General features: G+C 34.0%; 1 protein-coding gene across 33 annotated transcripts in view; it reads left to right on the top strand.

The window, feature by feature from the left end:
- The window catches only part of spag9a (sperm associated antigen 9a), a 70,577-nt gene that overhangs the window by 3,608 nt on the left and 44,775 nt on the right, over positions 1 to 22,194 (top strand). For 10 of the 33 annotated variants that reach the window (XM_087242822.1, XM_087242821.1, XM_087242815.1 and 7 more), the window contains exons 2-10: positions 3,106 to 3,226; positions 9,087 to 9,157; positions 9,974 to 10,065; positions 12,519 to 12,669; positions 13,455 to 13,535; positions 19,479 to 19,638; positions 19,900 to 19,914; positions 20,064 to 20,154; positions 20,621 to 20,742. In XM_087242822.1, the coding sequence (XP_087098948.1) occupies positions 3,106 to 3,226; positions 9,087 to 9,157; positions 9,974 to 10,065; positions 12,519 to 12,669; positions 13,455 to 13,535; positions 19,479 to 19,638; positions 19,900 to 19,914; positions 20,064 to 20,154; positions 20,621 to 20,742 (904 nt within the window). Of the gene's footprint in view, positions 1 to 3,105; positions 3,227 to 9,086; positions 9,158 to 9,973; positions 10,066 to 12,518; positions 12,670 to 13,454; positions 13,536 to 19,478; positions 19,639 to 19,899; positions 19,915 to 20,063; positions 20,155 to 20,620; positions 20,747 to 22,194 lie in introns of those variants that run through there. The other 23 variants (NM_001320288.1, XM_087242824.1, XM_087242823.1 and 20 more) reach the window with 6 other exon arrangements.

Genomic DNA, 22,194 nt, shown 5'->3' with positions numbered 1-22,194 from the left:
AAATAATATAACTGATTTACTATAATGTTAGACTATTTTAAAGTTCATAAACTTTAAATCTCAGACCACGTGTTTATAAGAGTTTGGCATAGCACTGAAAATGAAAGTGAATCGAAAGTGACATGAGCCTTATGTTTGTTGATGTCTGAGCTCTGGGGGGTTGCTGAATGAGTTTTGTGTGCCAGTATGATGGAAACCTAAAGTGACACCGAAACGGCTCCTTTTTATAAGATACTTGCACTGCACCGGGCTCTCCGGGAGACCCCTGTACTCCAGGCATCAAGCATGAGCTCTGTAGTTTAGAGTTTGCTGGAGAGACATTCCAATTAGGGAAAATACGTCAGGATGTTACTTCCAGGCCACGAGGTCCTTTACTGTGTGACCAGACTGAATATCCCTTTCTGTTTTTTTCTTGTTAAATATCACAGATGATTTTGTCAATGCATAATGCACATTTTGCTGTTTTCATATGTTTCTGCTCAGATGTTTGGGGTTTAGAATTTATTTGGTTATTTTAAAATAAAATTAAAAGTAAAATGATTAAAATGCATAAAAAATAATTATAACTTTGGAAGGATACATTAAATAGATTTTTATGTTTTTATTTATTTCAAAGGGACAATGCACATTAATAATGAAGAAATGTGCAATGTTTCACAATTTTGCATCTGAGGGAACATTTGAAATTTGCTGCATTTATAAAAAAAAATCCACGAAATCATACTATGCCTATAATTATACTATAAAAACCAATATGAATACTATGAAAACTATTATAAAACCAACAGAGCACTATCACAGTCATTCAAACACACACACAACTGTGCGAGCATGCAAATAGATTTCCTGACTTGATGAAGAAAGTTTTATTCACATGTCTCATTCTTTTGCATTAGTTCAATTATGAAATTGATTATGAAACACTAAATATTACTTGTGCATAGTGTTGGGGAAAGTTACTTTATAAAGTAATGCATTATAATATTGAGTTACTCTCCAAAACTTACTTTACGTTACTTTTTATGATAATTAATGCGTTACTTTACTTTTGAGTTACTTTTACATTTCTTTTTCTGACATGTCTGAGGCTTGATTTCTTTCAGAACTTGCAGGGCTTTTTCCCTTTTTTAAATAGAGAAGCTCGGCAATTAACAACACAATGTATAACATTCACTTACCTTAAAAAAAAAACACATAAAAAATAATGTAGGATAAAGTTATCTTCGGAGAACTTCCTAACACCAGATCTACATATGCAACCATATATAGATTAATGAAATGTGTTTGCTATTTATGCACTTTTTGTGCATTCAGATAATCCTCTTTTCCTTTTCTTCCATGTGTTCAAAACAATGACAATATTTCTATTGCATAAATGTAAGGCTCTGCCATCTTCACTTCTGTCTGTTTCTGCATTCTCTCATTGCTTGCGGGATTTAATGACACTATTTTAATCCAGCAATTTACTTTTAAAAGCGAATTAACTAAATGATAAAGTAACTCGCATTACATTTTTAAAAAAGTAACTCAAATATTATTGCTTAATTTTGAAAATGAATGCATTACTTTACTCGTTACTTAGAAATGTAATATTATTATGTAACTCGCGTTACTTATACGTTACCCCCAACACGGCTTGTGCATGTCCAGTTAAGTTGACCAAAAAAGAAAATAAAAAGAAACCTCAAGCAGCTAATTAAATAAAACGCCACATTTTAAAGTAAAAAGACAAAATAAGATTATTTGTAAAATCTATACTTGGATTATGCTATCTTTTTTTTTACTATTAGATTACAAAAGTCCAAAAATAGTATGCAAGTGAATAAAAACACGTTTGTACAGTGTAAACCCAAATTATGTTTTAGTGAATGAGTAGAGTAATGTGTTACTTCAATACTCATTCAACTTGTGAATTTGCTGTCATTATATCATATTTGCCTTATTTCAATCAATGTACTTTTGAGATATCAGTGTCTGCTAAACATCAGTAAACCATTTATACAACAGTTTATTTCATAGAGTAGATTTTGTTATACATGTTTGATAAAACTTCCTAAATTAAACCTTTAGAAAACTTTTCTAAGTCTTGATAGATTTGACATTTTGTTCTTCCATTCTTTTTAATCAATCTTACTATCTAACAGAAATCATAGTGCTTTTTCTTCATAAGGTTTTCTAAAGGTTTAATTCCCTAAATTAAATCTTTAGAAAACTTTTCCGCCTTTTACCCAGCAGTCTCTTGATAGATTTAGCATTTCGTTCCTCCATAAAGATCTGGAAGATCCATAAAACTGAATATGATGTACCAGCCTTCACATTTATCCTAGATTCTATTTTTAATCATCCAACAGAAATCATGGTGCTTTTTTCTTTTCAAGGTTTTGTATCTTTTAGTTTGAGAGTTCAATCAATATGCTGTGAATTGAATTAAAGTTAGCAGACACCGGTTTACCATTTTTTTGAAAGAGAACCAAAGTTATTGCTGATTCATCTTTCTAATCCTGAAGAAAAATAGCCACTTTCCTTTTAAGCAATTGTTCACCCTCAAGATTAATAATTACTGTTATGTATCCACCCTCAGGCCATCCAAGATGGTGACTTTTTTTTGTTCAGTAGAACATTAATGACTATTTTTTTAGTTGAAATTAACTTTTGTGATTCATAAAACCCAAGTTAACTGTTACTCGCATTTTGAAGTACACATTACATTTTGCTTAAAAAATCCCACGATTCTATGATAAACACGCGATCATAATCGTGCATCTAAATGCGTTATGGCAAACAACATTTGAACTACTATACTGATCCACTAATTTCAGTTTGTACATGTTTAGTTTGGGTAATACAAACTTTATACATTCATTTTCATTTTGCATCAAGGTTTTCTTTGAAAATGCTAGTCTAAATAAAGAAACACAATGTCGTTTTTCATATTCCATTGGCGTTTTGCATATTAAAAATACATTTTACTACTCATATACTTTCTTTACCTGCTGATATATTGAGATCTTATGAAGCAAAATTAAACTGAATACTGTTTACAGCTAAATCCTGTAATGTCTGTTAAAAACAAGATTATACAATAAATCATTTTTCTTTTGTCAGAGGTTCATTGAATTTGAAGATTCCCAAGAGCAAGAGAAGAAGGACTTGCAGAACCATCTGGAGAGCCTGGGATCACATTCCCGTCAGCTGGAGCTGAAGATCAAAAACTATTCTGACCAGAGTGAGAATCCTGCTTTTATTTCACATATTCTTTCATTATTTCCAAAACCTTCATACATACAGTACTGTGCAAAAGTCCTAAGCACTATACCAGCTTTGTTGGCCTAAAAAATCTGCACAATGTTCAATTAATCAGTCTATTTAATAAAAACGAACAGAAAATATGTAGAAATAACAACAACAGCACATTTCCTCTTCTAGCAAAAGTTTATGTTTAATGTGGCTTCCCTTGGCGCCAAGCACACAACTGTCCTGACATTTTTTGAAATAATCTTCTGTGTAATATCAGCCTTTTTTAGCACTTTCCAGAGTTCTTCTTTAGGTTTAGAGTGTCATATTTTTCTTTTTCTGCCCAGGTGATGTCATACAGCCTCTATAATATTCAGGTCTAAACCTGGTGGAGATCATTTCATGACTGAGTTTCATCAGCTGTTTCCTTTCTCCAAATAGGACTTCATTGCAATTAGCAGATCACTATCATGAAACTATTTCCACAGAAGGCCTTTCCAGAAGGAATGAAATAATGGATGAAAATCTGTCTGTACTAGGCTTGGGGCGGTTTTCAAATTTTAATACCGTCAAACCTCCTCCCTATTTTACCTCGGTATCCGGTATTACCGTGCATGATAAAAATAATGATGATGTAATTCGCAGACAGCGTCGCCAAACTGTTGGCTTGTGCCTAAACCATTCAGAAGATCTGCGCTTGACGATGCTCTCTCTCATTCACACACATACATACACACACACACACAATATTGTCAGACTGTGCGCTCGCTCCCGTTCAAACTACACCAGAGTTACTGACCGCTTCCGTGCTTTATTCTGAAATTTAATCCCACATCACAAGAAATCTGGTCGGGTCCCGCGGTACAACATCGGGTATGCAGATTGCTAGTTCGCATTTAACACGTCTCCCTTCTCATTCGGTCGAAACCGGAAATACTGCCAAACTGCAGAGGTTGTGGACTTTTTCGAGACCAGGTCACTTGGTGCACGACTCGCCATCTTATCTCACCTCTCTTCACACTGTCCCATGATGACAATCAAACATACGCATTTTTAGGCATTAAATAAATAAAATGTATTATTTAATACTTGTCTCCTGTTTAAGTGCAATGTTTTTTATGATGATAATGGTATTGAAACTGACACCGTTGCTATTTTTAGATCCCACGGTATACCATATTACCGCCCAAGCCTAATTTGTACTATATTCAACATTCACATTTCCATAACTTCAGACATTATTGCTATCAACACTGGTAGAAATGCAGCTCAAACCAGAGCAAACAGCCTCCCTCTCTCCAACATCGTCTTAAACAATTAAACCGAAATAATTCAAACTCTAACCTAAACTGACTCCTATCCTAACAAACCATACATAAACTTAAAGATCATTTATATATTACCGTGTAAAGAGTCACTTAGTTATATCCATTATACCATCAGTAAAACAACAGTTGGCCTAAAACTTTAGCACAGTACACTGTATGTCCATGCATCTGCTCTAAAAGTCCTCATGCTTGGCTATGACATGATATATTCCACACTTATATTAGCTGTTAGGTGAAGTGTCTTCACATTTTTATTTTTATTCACATGGTCCATAATGGTTACTGTGCCACAATCCACTCTCTCTCTCTTTATTCCTCTCTCTCTCTTCGACCCCATTAATGGATCACTGATGATGTGCAATGGGCCATTTACACAAGAAAGCTGTGACATTTTCTTTGGGTTCGACATGTAGATTTTTGATTCCTCTTGTTCTGCCATTCATTGAAGTAGCTGGTTGTTGATTTACGGCAGGGTTCACTCTATTAAATGAGATCCCAAAGCACTTTCGATCTGGATGTAAATGTAAAACATGTTTGTTTTCTGTCAGTATTCCAGTCCCTGCAAGCACATTTGTATTAATAGATGGACAATATATTAGTGCATCATATCGCTTCTCAGGGACAAGTTTTTTGTTTGTGTGTGTGTGTTTTTTAATTAGGATATTTACTCATGGGATATTAATGAAATATGGAATATATACTTATAGTTGCATGTTTTAAGATCAGTTACTTAATTTAGGGTTGATTTGTAGTAGTGTTATGTATTTTACACTTAAAAAGTCTTTAGATTGTTGCTGTTTGATTAGAAAGTAAAAAAAAGCTCATACGCCACACTAAAGGGGGTATTGTGTTATCAGTGAGCTCTGCTTCTTCATCAAATGGCCACATTTAATCCTGAGTTTTCTTAATTTAGCTGAATTTAAATAAAATGTCAAAAAATGGAGCCTTGCTGCTGTGCTGTCATGGCAACGCTGGTAAAATGATGCCTCTAGACTTTTGTTTGCTGTAGGCGTGGGATGATAACCGGTTTCAAGGTTTACAGCAGTTTGGAAAAGTCAACGTTTTAAAACTGCTTAAAGTTTCTGTTATACCATTTCTAAGGTATATGTAATTTTTTTAAATGTGTTTTTATGTGTTGTAAAGAAATCTGTGCTTTTAAAACTAATAAAGAGAGCAGAATTAGAAGAAACTACATTTGTTTTAATTGTTTAGCCTGACAGGCTTACTGTTCTAAAATATTATAAATGTTTTCTAAAATTAAATATATTGTGTTATATGGGAGAAAATTTGTTGTTTTCACAATACTGTGATACAGTGATATTTTTATTCAAGATTATTATACTGTCAGAAAGGTATACCGGCCCTTGCCGCTATTTTATTGGTTTTTTTTTTTTATCTGAAACTTTTATTATTATACTATTATTTTATATAATAGTATTTACAAAGAATTTAATAAGTATATTTTGTTTGTATATGCTGTCAGTTATAGTTCCTTGGAAAGTTCTATTTTATATTATAGAAAATCGGAATCTGCAAAAATCTGTTTGCATGTCACACTTGCCAAAAAATCTGAATTGGCCAAGAAAATGGAACTTCAAAGGGGACTTTTCATCCTACAAGATGATGTAAAATAAGTCTCTGATGTCTCTAGAGTGTGTATGTAAAGTTTCCATAAATAATGTTTTATAACTCTTTAAAGCTGCCCCTTTTAGGCTTTAATCCTTCATTTTGGTGACTATCGCTTTAAATTCAAATGAGATTGTGCTCTTTTCAAAAGAAGGCGGAGCTACAAATGCCTGTGTGTCAGCATAGTGGCAGATTCAAAAACAAATGTCCTATGCTGATGAGGGACAGATTGACACTGATGGGCGGGGTTTTTCCCCTTTGATGACACATACAAAAGGAGAATGTCAGTCAAAGAGTTTCTGTTTTTATAAAGTATAGTAATAAAAAATAAAATTAACAACTGTGTTTAAACCCCTTATAAATGTGATTTTTGCATAATAGGTCCCCTTTAAATTATTATAACAAAGCATTTTTGGCTTTGGCCAGATTATTAATCTTGGCGCGTCTCCTTCTAAATCCTTAATTCAGTTCAATTCATCGTTATTTATATAGCGATTTTACAATTTAGATGGTGTCAAAGCAGCTTAACATAGAAAATTATAGTCAATTAAAACTCTGTCAGTCCAGTTTTCAGAGCTGAAGTCTAGTTTAGTTCAGTTGAGTGTGGTTTAATTTTCCATGCTGAAAGTTCAAACACTGAAGAGCAAATCCATCGATGCACAGCTCCCCAAGTCCCAAACCAACCAAGCCAGTGGCGAGGAACAAACTTCACCAATTGACCAAAGTGAAGGAAAACACCTAGAGAGAAAGCAGGCTCAATTGGGCATGACCATAAACTTAAGCTTTTGAATTATTTGTTTAATAACTTTAGTCTAATTAAACACTATGTTTCTGTGGCCCTGAATCACATGACTCATTTACTGTTGTTCAATCACATTTGTAAAAATGCTAAACAAAGACAATTCAGACCAAGCATGTGCTAGAATCGTGCTTGACAATAGTCCCATGGGTGATAATGAAATCAGTCAAGCACCAATACATGCTAATTACAAACATCTGCTGTTTTAATCTGGCACTAATGAATTAATTCTGGCATCAATTAATACTGTGCTGCCAGCAAGATTTGAAAAGGATATCAGTTGCACTAGAAATCACTGTGCTGAAGTGATAGGGAATTAGCAGTTTTGATGATGGGAAAGAAGCATCGGGCAGTTCTGCTGTAGGCTTACATTTAAACCTGACAGCTAAAAGTGGATTACGTCTTTGTGTCACCTCTTAAATCAAGTCTGTTTAATATCCTCAGCTCATCCTCTTTGCAGAACTTGCCAGTGTTTTATGGGCCCCACTGAAAGCATTATCTAGACTAGCTTTCAGGTTACTTTAAAGGGGTTTTACAGTGCTGTACAGCGAGTTGTCATTGGTCATTTGGGACCGTCTAACCTGTTACGAAGACGACTGTGACGATTAATTAGCCTCATTTCTCTGTCTTCATTTAGTTCTAAGAGCTTTTGCATGGCTTGTGTGTAACACATGCTTACAGGACACTACACATGAACATTTTGCACACTGTAAAAACAATATCCGTATTAAATTAGCAGTTTTTCGTATTTGGTGATTCGTGTTTTTATTTTTTTATTTTCCCCCATTTATTTATGCATTTGAATTGCATTATGGGACTTTGGTCTTTCTACCTAGAGTTGGGCGATATGGCAAAAAAAATTATCATGATAATTGTTTTCATATCAGTCGATATCGATAATTATCACTATAAATGTAAAATCTTTATATCTATCAATTTTGTAGGATTTTCAGCATACCAATCCCTTTGTGCAGCTGATTTAACACATTTTGTGAAATGTTTTAGCTGTCTGACAATATAAATAAAATAATAAGCAAAAGAACAATCTTATTTCAGCATATACTGTTCAAGTTTTCAACAACCAAAGACATAACAGGTTATTGGATATTATTATTCAACACCAGAAAAAAATAAATAAAACAAGTTTGGAGCAAGTAAAAGGTTAGTTAATGTCGACAGAATTTTCAGCTTTGGATGAACTCTCCTTTTAATGGTATGGTGAATTTAGGCTGAAATATCCTTTAATATATTTTATTTAGGGATGCTAATGATTACTTGATGATCTATTAATTGTCGATAACGCTTTAATCGATAGACCTTATCAATGACTGAATAAGCATGGACATTCAAAAGTTTAGTTATGCTAACATCAGTGGACCTAAATCTAAAAATGGGTTTGTAAAACCAAAAATAAGCAAGGAGGAGAACGAGACAACGAATGACAACAATAAACAGTTACTTAAAAAAAGAACATGGTGCCGAAACTTTGCGAGCAGTGAGAGCACTCAGCAAGGACATCTCCGAACTGAAGACTGATTTTAGAAAAGAATTCCAATTCAAAGAAGAGTTTAAAAATGATATGAAAACTGAAGTGGGAATTTCCCCATGGAGATTAATGCAAAACTAAAGGAATATAAAGAAGTGAAAAGGAGAACAAAATCTGATTTCAGACACCCTACCCAGCCAAGATGCGAACATACTTTATAGATTATTTCTTATACATTATATTACTTCAAACTACTAAAATGTCAATAAAAGTCACTTTGTTAAACTGTAAAGCAGAATTTTCAACATCAAAGTTCGACAGAGCAGAGATCAAAATTCCATAATGCAATTCACAACCGCAAATAAACAGAAAATAATTTTAAAAACAACAAAATTTTTTTAATTTACAGATATTTTTAAAGCGCATAATATTGCATGCAAAGAGTAGCAGATTAAAAGTTTTTTTAAACAGTTCATTTCTTTTTTAAAAAGCAAAATAATTAACTTGTAAATGTTTGTAAATTTTGCTAAGTAAAGTACTGAACCTAATTCTTTTGTGATGTTGAACTAATCAAGGTTCATTTAATTCTTTTGTCATTTTTCCCTTTTTTCAGTAAGTCGATTAGAGGAGCGAGAGGCTGAACTTAAGCGAGAGTATAATTCCCTTCACCTGCGACACACAGAGGTAAGAAAGTGCTATTCCAATGCCATGTATTTAACAAAACTCATGCCACTATTAATAATAATAATAACAAATTTAATTTATGGTGTGCTTTTTTAAGCTCAAAGCACTACAAAACAAAAAACTGAACATCAAACTTGCATAAAAATCACTGTGATTATCATCTGAAACAATAAATGATGCAAAATCACAAATTGATGGTGCTGGATAACAAATTAAACACTTGACATGAATTTACATGATTGTAGAGCTCTTTTTAAAAGTGAGGCTTTTCATTTTATTAAAGAAATTGGTACTTTAAGGATCTGTTGAATTAGTGAAATGCTGTTCTTTTGAACTTTAAATTTAGTTATAATTTTCAGTTTCGACAAATACCTTAAGATTAGATTAGATTCAACTTAATTGTCTTTATGTACAAGTAGAAGGCAACAAAGTGCAGTTTAGTTCTAATCAGGAGTGCAATATCAGCAAGTGCAGGATGTATGTATAAGTTATAAAGTGCAATTATAGAAAAACTAGGGTGATATTTACAGATGGATGTACTATGAACATTATATACAGGTTGTATTAACTATTAAACTAGATCAAAATTAAGCAGCATACTATTAGAGTGATAGAGTAATGATGCTGGAAATTCAGCTAGAAATCATAGGAAATAACTACTTTTTAAAATGTGTTACCATCTGAAGAAGTTGTGAAATTGTAATAATATTTCTCAGTATTAATGTTTTATTGTATTTAGTTGAGCAGAAGGGACTTTTGTTGTCGTTAAGACGGGCTTTTAGACTGAATAATCCATCTGTCTTTTTTTATCTTCAGATGATCCACAATTACATGGAGCATGTGGAACGTATTAGGATGCAGCAGACGGTAGGAGAGGCTTCTGACACAGGAACAATGGGCAGAGTTCGGTAAGATATACATTATGTTTGCCTTTTTAAACTTTATTGTCCGTTCTGCTTTTCACATTGTGATAATTTGTCTTTAACACATAAATAAATACATAAGTGATAAATACATCCGTACAAACAGTTAAAATGCATAATGTAAACAGTACATGATAAGGTAAACATTGAATAATTAACTTGCCGAATGCTTGCCGTAATGTGTAGGCGCAGTTTTAAGGAATAGCCATGTCAATAAAGGCTTTCCACATTTTTCTAGTGCCCTAGGGTTACCTTTGCTGTTTTTTTCTGATAAATCTCTTACCCAAAGAGCACCAACACATTAATTAAGCTACCCCTGAACACTTTTTGTTTGATTTTGGATTTTTAATAAGCATTTCTTCTGGCTTTATGGATTTTAAGTCTGCATCCTCGTTGTAACATTTCACAAGCTGAGTAGAGGCGTTGTGTTTGCTCTTTAAAAATGGCCATTGCTGTTTTTTTTTTCATTAAGGAATGAAATAAAATCTGATGTGAATGTTCAACCAGTGATCTTTATTTGCCTGATTGATAATTTAAGAGAGTTTGTTCTTCTGCTTGAGTGTTGTGTTACCAAACTGCTGTGTAACATAAGTTAGATTTTCTGTCTTGTTTCTAGTCCAAATATCTAAAAAACTCTTGAAACAAGAAGCGTTTTGATAATAAGTCAAAATAAGAAGTTTTTCCCAAATACACTGCCAATGGGGCTAAGCAAACTGATCATATTTTAAAGTGAAACAAGATTAATTTGCTTAATAATAGTAATAAACTTAATTTTTATATAGATTTATATACCTTTAAAAGTAGCATCTCAATGCACTTTACAGACATAAAATGTACTGGAGTAAAAGATGTACTCAAAAGTATGAATGCAAAAATATGTAATTAAATAAATAATCAAAAACACAAAAAATTATAATAATAGATCTAAAAAAAAAGAAAAAAAAAGCTTTAAGAGATGATTTAAAAATACTCAGGGATTATGCATTGTGAAAATCAGAGTGTGAAGAGCTCCACAATTTAGGTGCCAATGAAGAGAATGCCCGGTCTCCCATAAATGTTATCCACGTTGACTGAGCAGTTAAAGGACCAGCATCAGACGAGCGTAAAGCATGTCTAGGAGTGTATGGGATTAAAAATTCAGATAAATATTGTGGTGCTAGACCATTCAAGGCCTTGTACGCAAACATGAGAATTTTAAAATCAATTTGAAAACTGACAGGAAGCCAGTGCAGATTTTTCTAAATAGGGGTTATGTGCTCTCTTGCACTGGTCCTAGTCAGAATTCTAGCTGCTGAGTTTTGAACTAATTGTAAGTTTTTTAGAGTAGCTTTTTGAACTCCAGGCAGCGAAGCGTTACAATAATCAGTACGGGAAAATACAAAGGTGTTCATTCATTTTTCAGCAACAGAAAAGGGCAGCATGGGACGAAGTTTGGCAATGTTTCTCTGATAAAAAAAAATGATGTCCTGACTGTGTTCCGCATATGCGGTTCAAATGTAAAGTTAACATCAAATACTACACCCGGATTTTTTTGTTTTGTTTGAAATTTATAGCAAAACCATCCAAAGGTAGGGAAATCTGCTATGCTTTGTGCATCTGATGTTGTGAGCCAAAAAGCATTACTTTACTTTCCGTCTTATCCCTGTTTGTTTAGGCATAAGAAATTTTCTGGCATCCATTGCTTACCCCCCCACTGGCAGATTATTTAGCTTGTTTTAGGGAAAAACTTATATTATTTCTTACATTATATTTCTTATATTCTTATACAAGACAATATATATATTTTTTTACTTGTGTAGAAAATTTTAGATTTAAGATTTAATTGATGCGGTAACATGATTGCTGTGTGGTTACCACTGTCGCCTCACAGCAAGAAGGTTGCTGGTTCAAGTCCTAACTTGGTCAGTTTGAAGTTTGAATGTTCTCCCCGTGTTCGCATGGGTTTTCTCCGGGTGCTCAGGTTTCCCCCACAGTCCAAAGACATGCACTACAGGTGAATTGAATGTGTGTGTGTGAATGAGTGTGTATGGATGTTTTCCAGTTCTGGGTTGTGGCTTATAGGGCATCAGCTGCATAAAACATAAGCTGGATAAGTTGGTGGTTCATTCCACTATGGCGACCCCTGATTATTAATGAGATTAAGCCGAAGAGAAAATAAATTAATGAACTAATCAATTTTATTGATATTTGCACTAGAAACCAATCTGTTTTTAATTTGCACTAGGTGCCAAAAACATAGGTAAAGCTTTTTTGCAGTATAGAAAGAAACAAAAACATCCTGTAGTTGTTTACAAACAACCGACAGTACTTTCACATTATTGAGAAGCACTTCACCATTAAGACTATTTGATTTTCATATTTATAATAATATGTGATGCAGATCTACTTGATTGTATAAAAAACATTTTAATACTCATGCTCTCCATCTTGCTTGACAGGAAAGAGCGGCCTCTGTCTCTGGGGATCTTCCCCATGTCTGCCGGAGGCTCTTCACTGACGCCTGATGTCCAGGGCCGAGCAGAGACTCCTGGGATGGAGGGCTGGAGATTCAACAATCTCAGCCATCAGCGCTCTAATGCCAGCCTCAAGGTATGAAAGATATCGATCTAAAGATTGAAGTGAAGGGAATTTACACCAGGCCATGACAACTGTGTAGACCTGTTTACATTTACAATAAGGAATATACTACGCAAATAATAAATGAAAGGGCCCTGGTAAAAGTAAGTGAATGATGGATATGTCTTTGATTCTTTTGTGTGGGACATCTTCTGAAATGAGCTGTCCGCCTGATGATGGATGTTTGCTGGTGGATTTGGAAGACAATATGAGCAATGGTTGGTCGACAGATGTTGCCATGGAAACGTTAGGCAGTGATGAGGCATTCTTAAGCATAATGCAACATCCACTGTGACCTATTTTAACAAATTTATTACAGGTTTAAATGAGATTTAAAGTGATGGTTCAACCCAAAATTAAACTTTCCTCATTATTTACTTCATGCGATTTCAAATCGTTAATTTAGGTTCAGCAGAAGAAAGAAACTCAAACAGGTTTGGAAAATGAGTATCGTGAGTAAATAATGGTTGAATTTTTCATTTTGGGCAGCACTTCAGATGTTCTTCATATGAACTGATTTGATGCTTCAACATCCACATTCACCAGCATGAAACATGGCAACCATAAAGAAAATGAAGCTCTCTTGAATGGTATCTTGCTGCTTTAAACGCTCTCATTTACAGTGATAGTTGTTTTTCCATCCACCAATGCTAAATCACAGCACAAACGAACACATGCGAGAGCTGTTGTGTTTTTGTGTTGTGCCGTTGTTGCAAAGAAATACACAATGCCACATCCCAGTTTTCTTGTCCAAGCAGCTGGAGGCCGAGGACCCTCCTAAGAAAAGGGAGGGTAAGGATGTTCTGGAAGCTTGGGATTCGCTGGCAAACGACTGCAAGGTAGCAAGGCTTCTGCGCCGGCGAGCAGTGTGTAGTGCAAAAATCATTGTTGTCCTCCAGTAGTCGGAAAGTTTGTCCACGGAAAGTTTTCTGGTGTCTTAGCCGCATGCAACTGCACATATACAATATAAATAATGTCAAATTAGTGAAGTAATAGAGCTGCATGATTAATAGAGATGCACCGGTCATCTGGCTTATTCCAGACAGTATTTATTATTAGTGGCGATCATGTCACAGAGATGCTCGCAGTCATCATAACATGTCTTCACCCAGGAAGTTTTTCACATGGTTAAAAAAATCACATGACTGTGAGATGTTAGTTGTAAAGAAATACACAATAAAATGCTGAGGTTAAAGCAACTGCTCTCCTCTTCTGAGAAGAAACTTTGACAGATTAATACTGTCATTTACAGATTAAAATGTAATTTAAGTTGTTCATTTTCAGTTTAAGTTAAAAATTCTGCTAGACTGTCAGTCAAATTTGCTTTCAGAGAGAAAGTAAAAAAATAGATTTAAAAATTTGTATCTATAACATAATCATGCAGAATGATACATGCAACTATTAATCTAAACATATTTCATTTGCTTATAATCAGGGGAATTTGTGAAATGAGAAAAAGAGAAGATGTAAAATTATAAGCAGTGGAAATGACTCGTTTTGTTAGTGTTAATGCAGTTTGGGGGAAGCTGAAATCTTTTTTTCTATGAAATCTTTTTTTCTAATAAGGATTGTTTACATTAACATAATATATGCATTAAACGGAATCTGCCAAAATGGTAAAATAATAACAATAATAATAATAACAACAACATAAAACAGAATTTGCCAAATGGTAAAAAAAAAAAATTGTAAAATGGAATCTGACAAAACGTTAAAGAAAAACAAAAATGTAAAGCAGAATCTGCCAAAACAGGAAAGAAAAATAAAAACTTAAAATAGAATCTGAAAAAACGGTAAAGAAAAACAAAAATGGAAAACGGAATCTGCCAAAACGGTAAAGAAAAACAGAAAACGGAATCTGCCAAAATGTTAAAGGAAAAACAAAAACGTAAAACAGAATCTGCCAAAACAGAAAACAAAAATGGAAAACGGACTCTGCCAAAACGGTAAAGAAAAACGGAAAACGGAATCTGCCAAAACGGTAAAGAAAAACAAAAATGAAAAACGGAATCTGGCAAAACGGTAAAATAATAAATAAAGAAAACAACAACAACAATAATAATAATAATAATAATGATAATAATAATAATAAGTGTAGCGAATAATAATAGTGAAAACCCCACTAACAATAATAATAATAAAAAAACTGAAAACAGAATTAGCCAAGGAAACTGCAATTGGTGCATCTCTAATGATTTAATCCGCAAATGATCACAGTCTTTTCGAGCAAATACACAAATGTCCCCAATTTTGGATTTAGATGTGTGATTGGTTAAGAGAGAGCAGTTATCATATGGTTATGAAACAACTTTAGTGATTTACAAACACATTATCATTATTGATGTTCCTAGTATTACATTTACAGCTAAATAAAATGCTTCAATATAAGCACTAATTTCTGTAATGTCTTTCAAAATACCCAGAAGTAGTCACTGAATCACGAGTCACTGAAGCATTCGAATCAAATAAACAATTGAATTGACTATATTTAGTGTCATTACAGATGCTGACACTGATTTTAGTTCGGTATTTGTAAGTGTGGAAAGATTGTGATTTTAAACAACAATTGCAATCTTAATTTAATCACAATCCTGCAGCTCTACTATTTAATAAGAGCATGTGCAAAACTGAGTAATTCACAATTATCTGTTTGTCATCAGTAAATGAAGATGTTGCACACAGCTAATGCACAGTGTTCATTTAGCTCTCACCGCATGTCATTTCAGCTTCATGCTGTTTTAGATTTCATTCTTCATGTACACTTTCCTCACTTTGGCAGCTGATAGTAGGACTTTTCTTTAGTTGTAACTTCCATTGTTATGCTTCTAATCATTAATAATTAAAGTTTTAATCAGTGTTGGGGTATGTTACTTTTGAAAGAAATGTTTTGTTATTTCTTTTCTTCTCATAAAAGTAACTGTGTCGCATTGTGTCGTGTATGGTGTAGTTTTTCCACTGTACTGTGTAAATGTGTGTGGGTACATTTATGCTAATTGACCTCATTTGTTTCTTGTAACTCTTGGCTTACACATAGCTTTTCTCAAATCACTGCATTCATTTCAGTTGTGTTGTGTTGTGTTGTATTGTGTTCACAGTAGTGTTTTCAACTCGTTTTGATTGTGAGTGTATGGAGCTGATAGTTATTCAAGGTGTGAGAGGATTTATTTTGTAAAGAGGTTGACTGATAATTGGTATGAGTATTTTCTTTTAAAGAGTAGACACCAACACATTTGCAATCAGTATATTCAATCAGTTTCATAAAACGTAAAGAGTGCTAAACATGTTTTCTCTTTTTCAACATTTGCATTAAACGTAAGACATATTAAAGATCTAATTTTAGATTCTTATTCTCGATAAGTAAAAAAATAAAGTGAATACACATTTTCATCCATTTTTTTTCAAGTCCACATATTTACTTATAGACTTGAGAGTCACTCACTGTGTTAAAAAAAAAAACAAGAATTATCCTCTTGGTGAAAAATCTTTCATGATATTTTAGTATTTTGGCTTTCATAACTATTTACTTACTTAACTTAATGCACTTTATTGTGGCCTGTGGGGATATTTGCCTTGCACTCTAGGGCTGCACAACATTTTAGGATTGAAATCTCAATGTGTGCATCCGCAATAGTCACATCACAGGATCTTCAATGTTGACTTGGGATTATAGTTGATTACAATCAATGCAGAGTTGAATTATAATGGAGTAATAGTTTATCAGATACATGCGTTTTTAAAGAGTTAATTCACCCAAAGATCAAACTTTACTCACTATTTTCAAACGTTTGTAAGTTTCATTTTATGTTGAACACAAAAAGCAGATACTTTAATAGCTCATAAATGTTTCAAACAAGTAAATAGTGAGTACATTTTCATTTTTGGGTCCCTTTAAGGACTGTGACTGTGTGAACATTTCAACATTTCAGTTTAAAACATCTGGCCACAAGAAATTGTAATGTTTGTAACTTCAGTTCAATCATATACAAAAAAAAAAGACTATGCAGTGTTGATCCGCTTGTTAAGAGGTAACGTGTTTGTTACGTATGTAATACTGTTTCCGGGTCCAAGCTGCCATTCATTTGAGTGGAGAAATCATTCGTTTATGATCACGTTTTATTTCTATCACACATTAAAGTTAATTTTACATAAATTCATAGTGTACACATTAATCTCTAGGCTTGCTGCATAACAAATACCAAAAATTTTACAATTTATAAAAAATTAATCACTTTCTGGCCATCGGATATTAGGCATGGACATATATACTGCCATCGTGATTTTCGAAAGTATTAAATCGCTTTGTAAACATTTATTATTACCATTTCATGAGTCTCCCCATTCAGTTTAATAGAGCGCTTGGACCCAGAAGCCGCTTCGCGTGACGTCACACTTAACAAGCGGATTGCTCAATATCTGTACCTGAATACTGTTAGACTCTCCAGAAAAGTATAATTCACTTTTATCTTTGCTATTTTTATTTATCTATGCTTGTAAGTTATTTGTTATATATTATTCGATCCTATCGCCTACAAAATCACCCCAATCATTTTAAAATGAAGAAATCTTTGCAAATAAAGCTGTATTCACATCTCAATCTATATCGCTGAAATAAAAAAAACTACTTTTTCAGATTTTTCCAATATCGTACTCTAGGCCCACATTTGCATACACTGAACAAAACAGACATAACAGAAATCTTCATAAACATTCAAGACGAACAATTGCGCATTTAAAAGTCTGATTGATTTTGGGAAAAAATATTTTTGTTTGTCTTTTTTCAGAAAAACAAAAATAAATCCAAACATTTAGGCCATTTCTGAGCTCTGAAGTTTTTTGGAATATGGTGTATTTGATACACATCAAGCCAACATTATTTGAAATTAATTTACCATATTGGTTATTAGACAAAAAAAAATCTTATAAATCAAATAAATCAGTCAATCTCATTTTTTGGTGCTGTTCTCTGTCGTCTTGCTGTTTTCTTTCTATGTAGTAATCTGTATTCCAACTGTAGCATCAGTAAACTGTCAAGTATTGTTTTTGTCTTTCTCCTTTCTTTCTTTTATTTATTTATTTATTTATTTATTTATTTATTTATTTATTTATTTATTTATTTAAATAATAAATGAGTTACTTGACACCCTGTTCAGATGAAGTAGGATGACAGATTCAGTACTAGCATTTCTGAGGATTATTTCACTTGTGTTTCTATGTGTGTGTCCTATGCAGTGTTGGGGAAAGTTACTTTTGAAAGTAATGTATTACAATATTAAGTTAATCCCTCATAAAAGTAACTAGTTGTGTTAGTAAGTTATTTTTTACGCTAAATATGCGTTAGGTTACTTTTTAGTTACTTTTGCTCCACATTTTTTTACCTGGCCGATGTTTGATCTCTTTCAGAACCTGCAGGTTTTTTTCCTCCTCCCCTTTTTTTTATAGAGTAGCTCGGCAATTAACAATGCACAATTTAACCTACACCTTCAATGCCTTCAAAATAATTAGAATACTTCCATCTCTTTATCGTAAGACTCTGCCTTCTTTGTTTCTCTCTGTTTCTGCAGGGAGCTCATTCTCTCATTGAGTGCGGGATTCAACGTGGTTTAATTTTAATTCAAATTTTTTTTAAAGCTAATTAATAAAACTAATGAGGAACTCGCGTTATATTTTTTAAAAAGTTACTTAAATATTATTGCTTAATTTTTAAAAGTATTGTGTTACTTTATTCGTTACTTAAAAAAGTAATATTATTATTACGTAACTCGCGTTACTTTGTAGATTGTAGAATATTTATCATTAATCTGACTAAAGTAGCCTGCAGCTAGCTCTCTGCAACTCTCACATGGCCGCCCACCGACGCTAAGCAGGGCTACGCCCGGTCAGTACCATGGGAGGCCACATGGGAAAGCTAGGTTGCTGCTGGAAGTGGTGTTAGTGAGGCCAGCAGGGGGCGCCCAACCTGTGGTCTGTGTGGGTCCTAACGCCCCAGTATTTTGAAGTGGACTCTATAATGCTCAGTGAGCCTTTCGTATGAGACGTTAAACTGAGGTCCTGCCTGTCTGTGGTCGTTAAAAGTCCCAGGATGTCTTTTGAAAAAGAGTAGGGGATGTAACCCCATCATCCTGGCCAAATTTGCCCACTGTCCATCATGGCCCATATATCATAATTGGCTTCATCACTTTGTCTCCTCTCCACCAATCAGCTGGTGTGCAGTCCGTCACGTCATCCAGGTGGATGCTGCATACTGGTGGTGGATGAGGAGATTACCCCATTGTGTAAGACGCTTTGAGTGTCCAGAAAAGAGCTATATAAAAATGTAAGGAATTATTTTTAATTAGTAAATTAGTATCGGACTCTTTTTCAGGGTTATTGTAATTTGTATGTTTATTTGTATAATAAATGTTTATTAAGAAAACAATATAAATGCATGTTTTAAGTTGCATATTTAATATAGGTTTTGGCATTAATATATTCAATTCAATTCAGCTTTATTTGTATAGCGCTTTTACAATGTAGATTGTGTCAAAGCAGCTTCACATAAATGGTCATAGTAACTGGATAGAGCAGAATAGAGCAGAAAACCTGCTGACATGGCTTTAAAACATAAATGAATGAATGAATGAATAATAAAATAAATAAATAAATAAACTTGTAATGCATTACCCCCAACACTGGCCCTATGTGTGTGTTTGTGGTCAGGTTGTCTGAATATCTGGAGTTTTCTGTCCTCTGTCCTGGAGCGCTGTCCTCTGCTCTTCAGATATTGATGTGTTGAATGATTTCAGGATGAGCTGTCTGACCTCAGCCAGGGCGGCTCCAAGTCTGTGACCCCCATGTCCACCACAGCCTCTGACCTGGCCCTGGATTCACACAGAGAAGACGGAGACGCTTTCTGGAAGAACACAGAGGTGCAGGCTGTTCCCGGGACCAGAAGCGTCTCTGCAGGTCAGACTGTGGTTCTGTCAATGAAAGTAGGGCTGCACAATATGCAGTTTCATCACTTATATCTGCAATAGTCACATGGCAGGTTATGCAATGTTGAGTTGGGATTATAGTTGAAAATAGTCAATGCAGAGTTTGATAATAACGGAGTAGAAGTTTTTAAATTGATAATTCACTTAAGAATTAAACTTTGCTCTCTATTTTCATTTCACCCTTCACAAGTTTCAAACGTTTATGAGCTTCTTCTTTATGTTGAAACAAAAGAAGTGCGAGTAAATAGTGAGTACATTTTCACTTTTTACAGTGTATAATGCCATACATTTATTCATTTATTAAACATTGCTTTGTCTTAATGCGATGCATCAAATCATGCATGATCATCCACTGACCTGTAAACAAGTATGCAATTGTTCATTCTGATGATTCAGGTTTGACTGATAAAGAGGAGAAGTCAGATGTTCAGGCCATTATTGAATCCACACCGGAGCTGGACATGGACCTTGGATATAAAGGCCCAAGGTAACTGATGTGCCATAAAATCAAACACGGCAAATAACATGCTGGAAAGTGTCTATAATGATGCCCAGAACTGCTGTTTAGGTAGTCAAAGTACCATGGTTTAAAATTGATATAAGCTTAGAGCAAAAATGATGCTTAAACAATATAAAGTGCCCAATACACTGTAAAAAAGGTGACAACTTAAAAATCATAAGGCAGCTTGCTGCACAGCTTATTTTTAACCCAAGTACTGCACTTGACTTGATTTGAGTCAACTAAAAAAACTCTGCAGAAAGTTGCCCTACAATTTGAAGTTGAGTCAACTAAAAAAGTAAAAGGTAAATGAGGGAAAAAAGGCTTTGGAGGTCAAATTTAATTTACAAATTCATGCTAAAGCTCATGACTAAAGTTAAAAAGTTCATGCTAAAGTGTGTTATATTGGGATATGTGTGAATGATGTGGTAAACTGTGTTGCGTTGTGTTGAAGTACGCCGACCCGAGGGATTGAGAACATGGCGTTTGACCGCAACACAGAATCCCTGTTTGAAGAAGTGTCATCGGCGGGCACGGGACTGATCGGAGATGTGGATGAAGGGGCCGATCTGTTGGGTAGGTTTGTTGCTGTTTGTGTTTAGAAATGTGGAAGGGAGTGCAAAGGGAGTATATATAGAGCAATAAAATAAGTCTGTCAAATTTCAGATGCAGGTTGTAAGGCTTGAAGCTTACGCAGCTATTCTGAACCAATAATCGGAAACAGAAAGCAGTTGAAGGAGGGCGTGTTTAAATCCATTATTTATCTGACTCCATTGTAATTAATCTGACTCCATTAAAGTTGTTATCATCATTGATAAAGAGAAAGAATCTCTACGTCTTAAAGCAGGCAACGTTTTTATTAAGTTACATGATCAAATATACAGACATTAGAATGACACAAACTAACATACTGTATAAAGAAATTAGCTGTAACATATGCACTGCTGAGCAACAAAGACAGTGCAACTGCCTTTGTTAGCATATGAGGCTACGCACTGGTGTGCGGGAGATGCAGAGTATACATATGTATATGTATATGTATGTGTGTGTGTTTGTGTGTGTGTGTGTGTGTGTGTGTGTGTGATGTATGAAAAATGTGGCCCGGGACAACGTTGTTTTTTGCATCTGGCCCTTGGCCCAAAAAGTTTGGACACCCCTGTTCTAAATTAAAATGACATTTAGAAGTCAGACAACATGGTTTATTAACAGTTTAGTTCATGGTAACTGAACTTTTCCTTACCCTAACCACTGTTTACAGTATTTGTCGTTTTTACTTTTTTATTTCTATAATTTTATACATTTTGTTAAATGACAGCAAAAAATATTGTTTATTTGTTAGTCTTGGGGATTTTTTATGATTTATCTGTCACTACTTGTGTATGTTAACAAATAAATACAAATTAATTATAATTCCTAAAATTGTATTATAGTTCCTAAAAATGTGGGTCGCGGCTTGATGACCATGTAAAAATGTGGGTCCCATGGCCAAACCAGTTGAGAACCCCTGCTTTAAGGGATAGTTCATCCTAGAAATGATCATTTAAATTATGATTTTTAAATTATATCATTTAAATTATGAACTTTTTGAGTTTTTTCCTTCTGTCGACCATTGACTAAGAATTATAATAATAAGGATATGATGTAATACAAGTTGCATGATCTACATAAAAGTTTCTACACTAGTGAATAGAAGCGGAAAACAGAGAACATTGTAAAATCCATGCCAGAATTACCAGCATCAGCTTTTACTTAATTTTGTTATTTTTATATTTACTCAAAGAATTAGTTTCAACATTTAATTTAGTGTTTACATAAATTATTGTCTGACCTGAACTAATGTAGAAATTACATGTTTTTTTCCAGTGGGATGTAATGCTTTCTTAACTGCAGTTTTCTCACTGAAGTCTCTCTATTTTGTGTTCATTTTCTTATTAAAAGTAAAATGTGTAGCACATATTTACATACTCAGTCGACATCTACAGGGTTAATACGGTCATGGAAAACCTGGAAAAGTCATGGAATTTTGTC

This window comes from Danio rerio, chromosome 3, assembly GCF_052040795.2.
Source record: "Danio rerio strain M-AB ecotype USA chromosome 3, GRCz13ab, whole genome shotgun sequence".
Taxonomy (NCBI): domain Eukaryota; kingdom Metazoa; phylum Chordata; class Actinopteri; order Cypriniformes; family Danionidae; genus Danio; species Danio rerio.
Note: the sequence above shows the minus strand (reverse complement) of the source record. Positions and strands in the feature narration are given on the sequence as shown.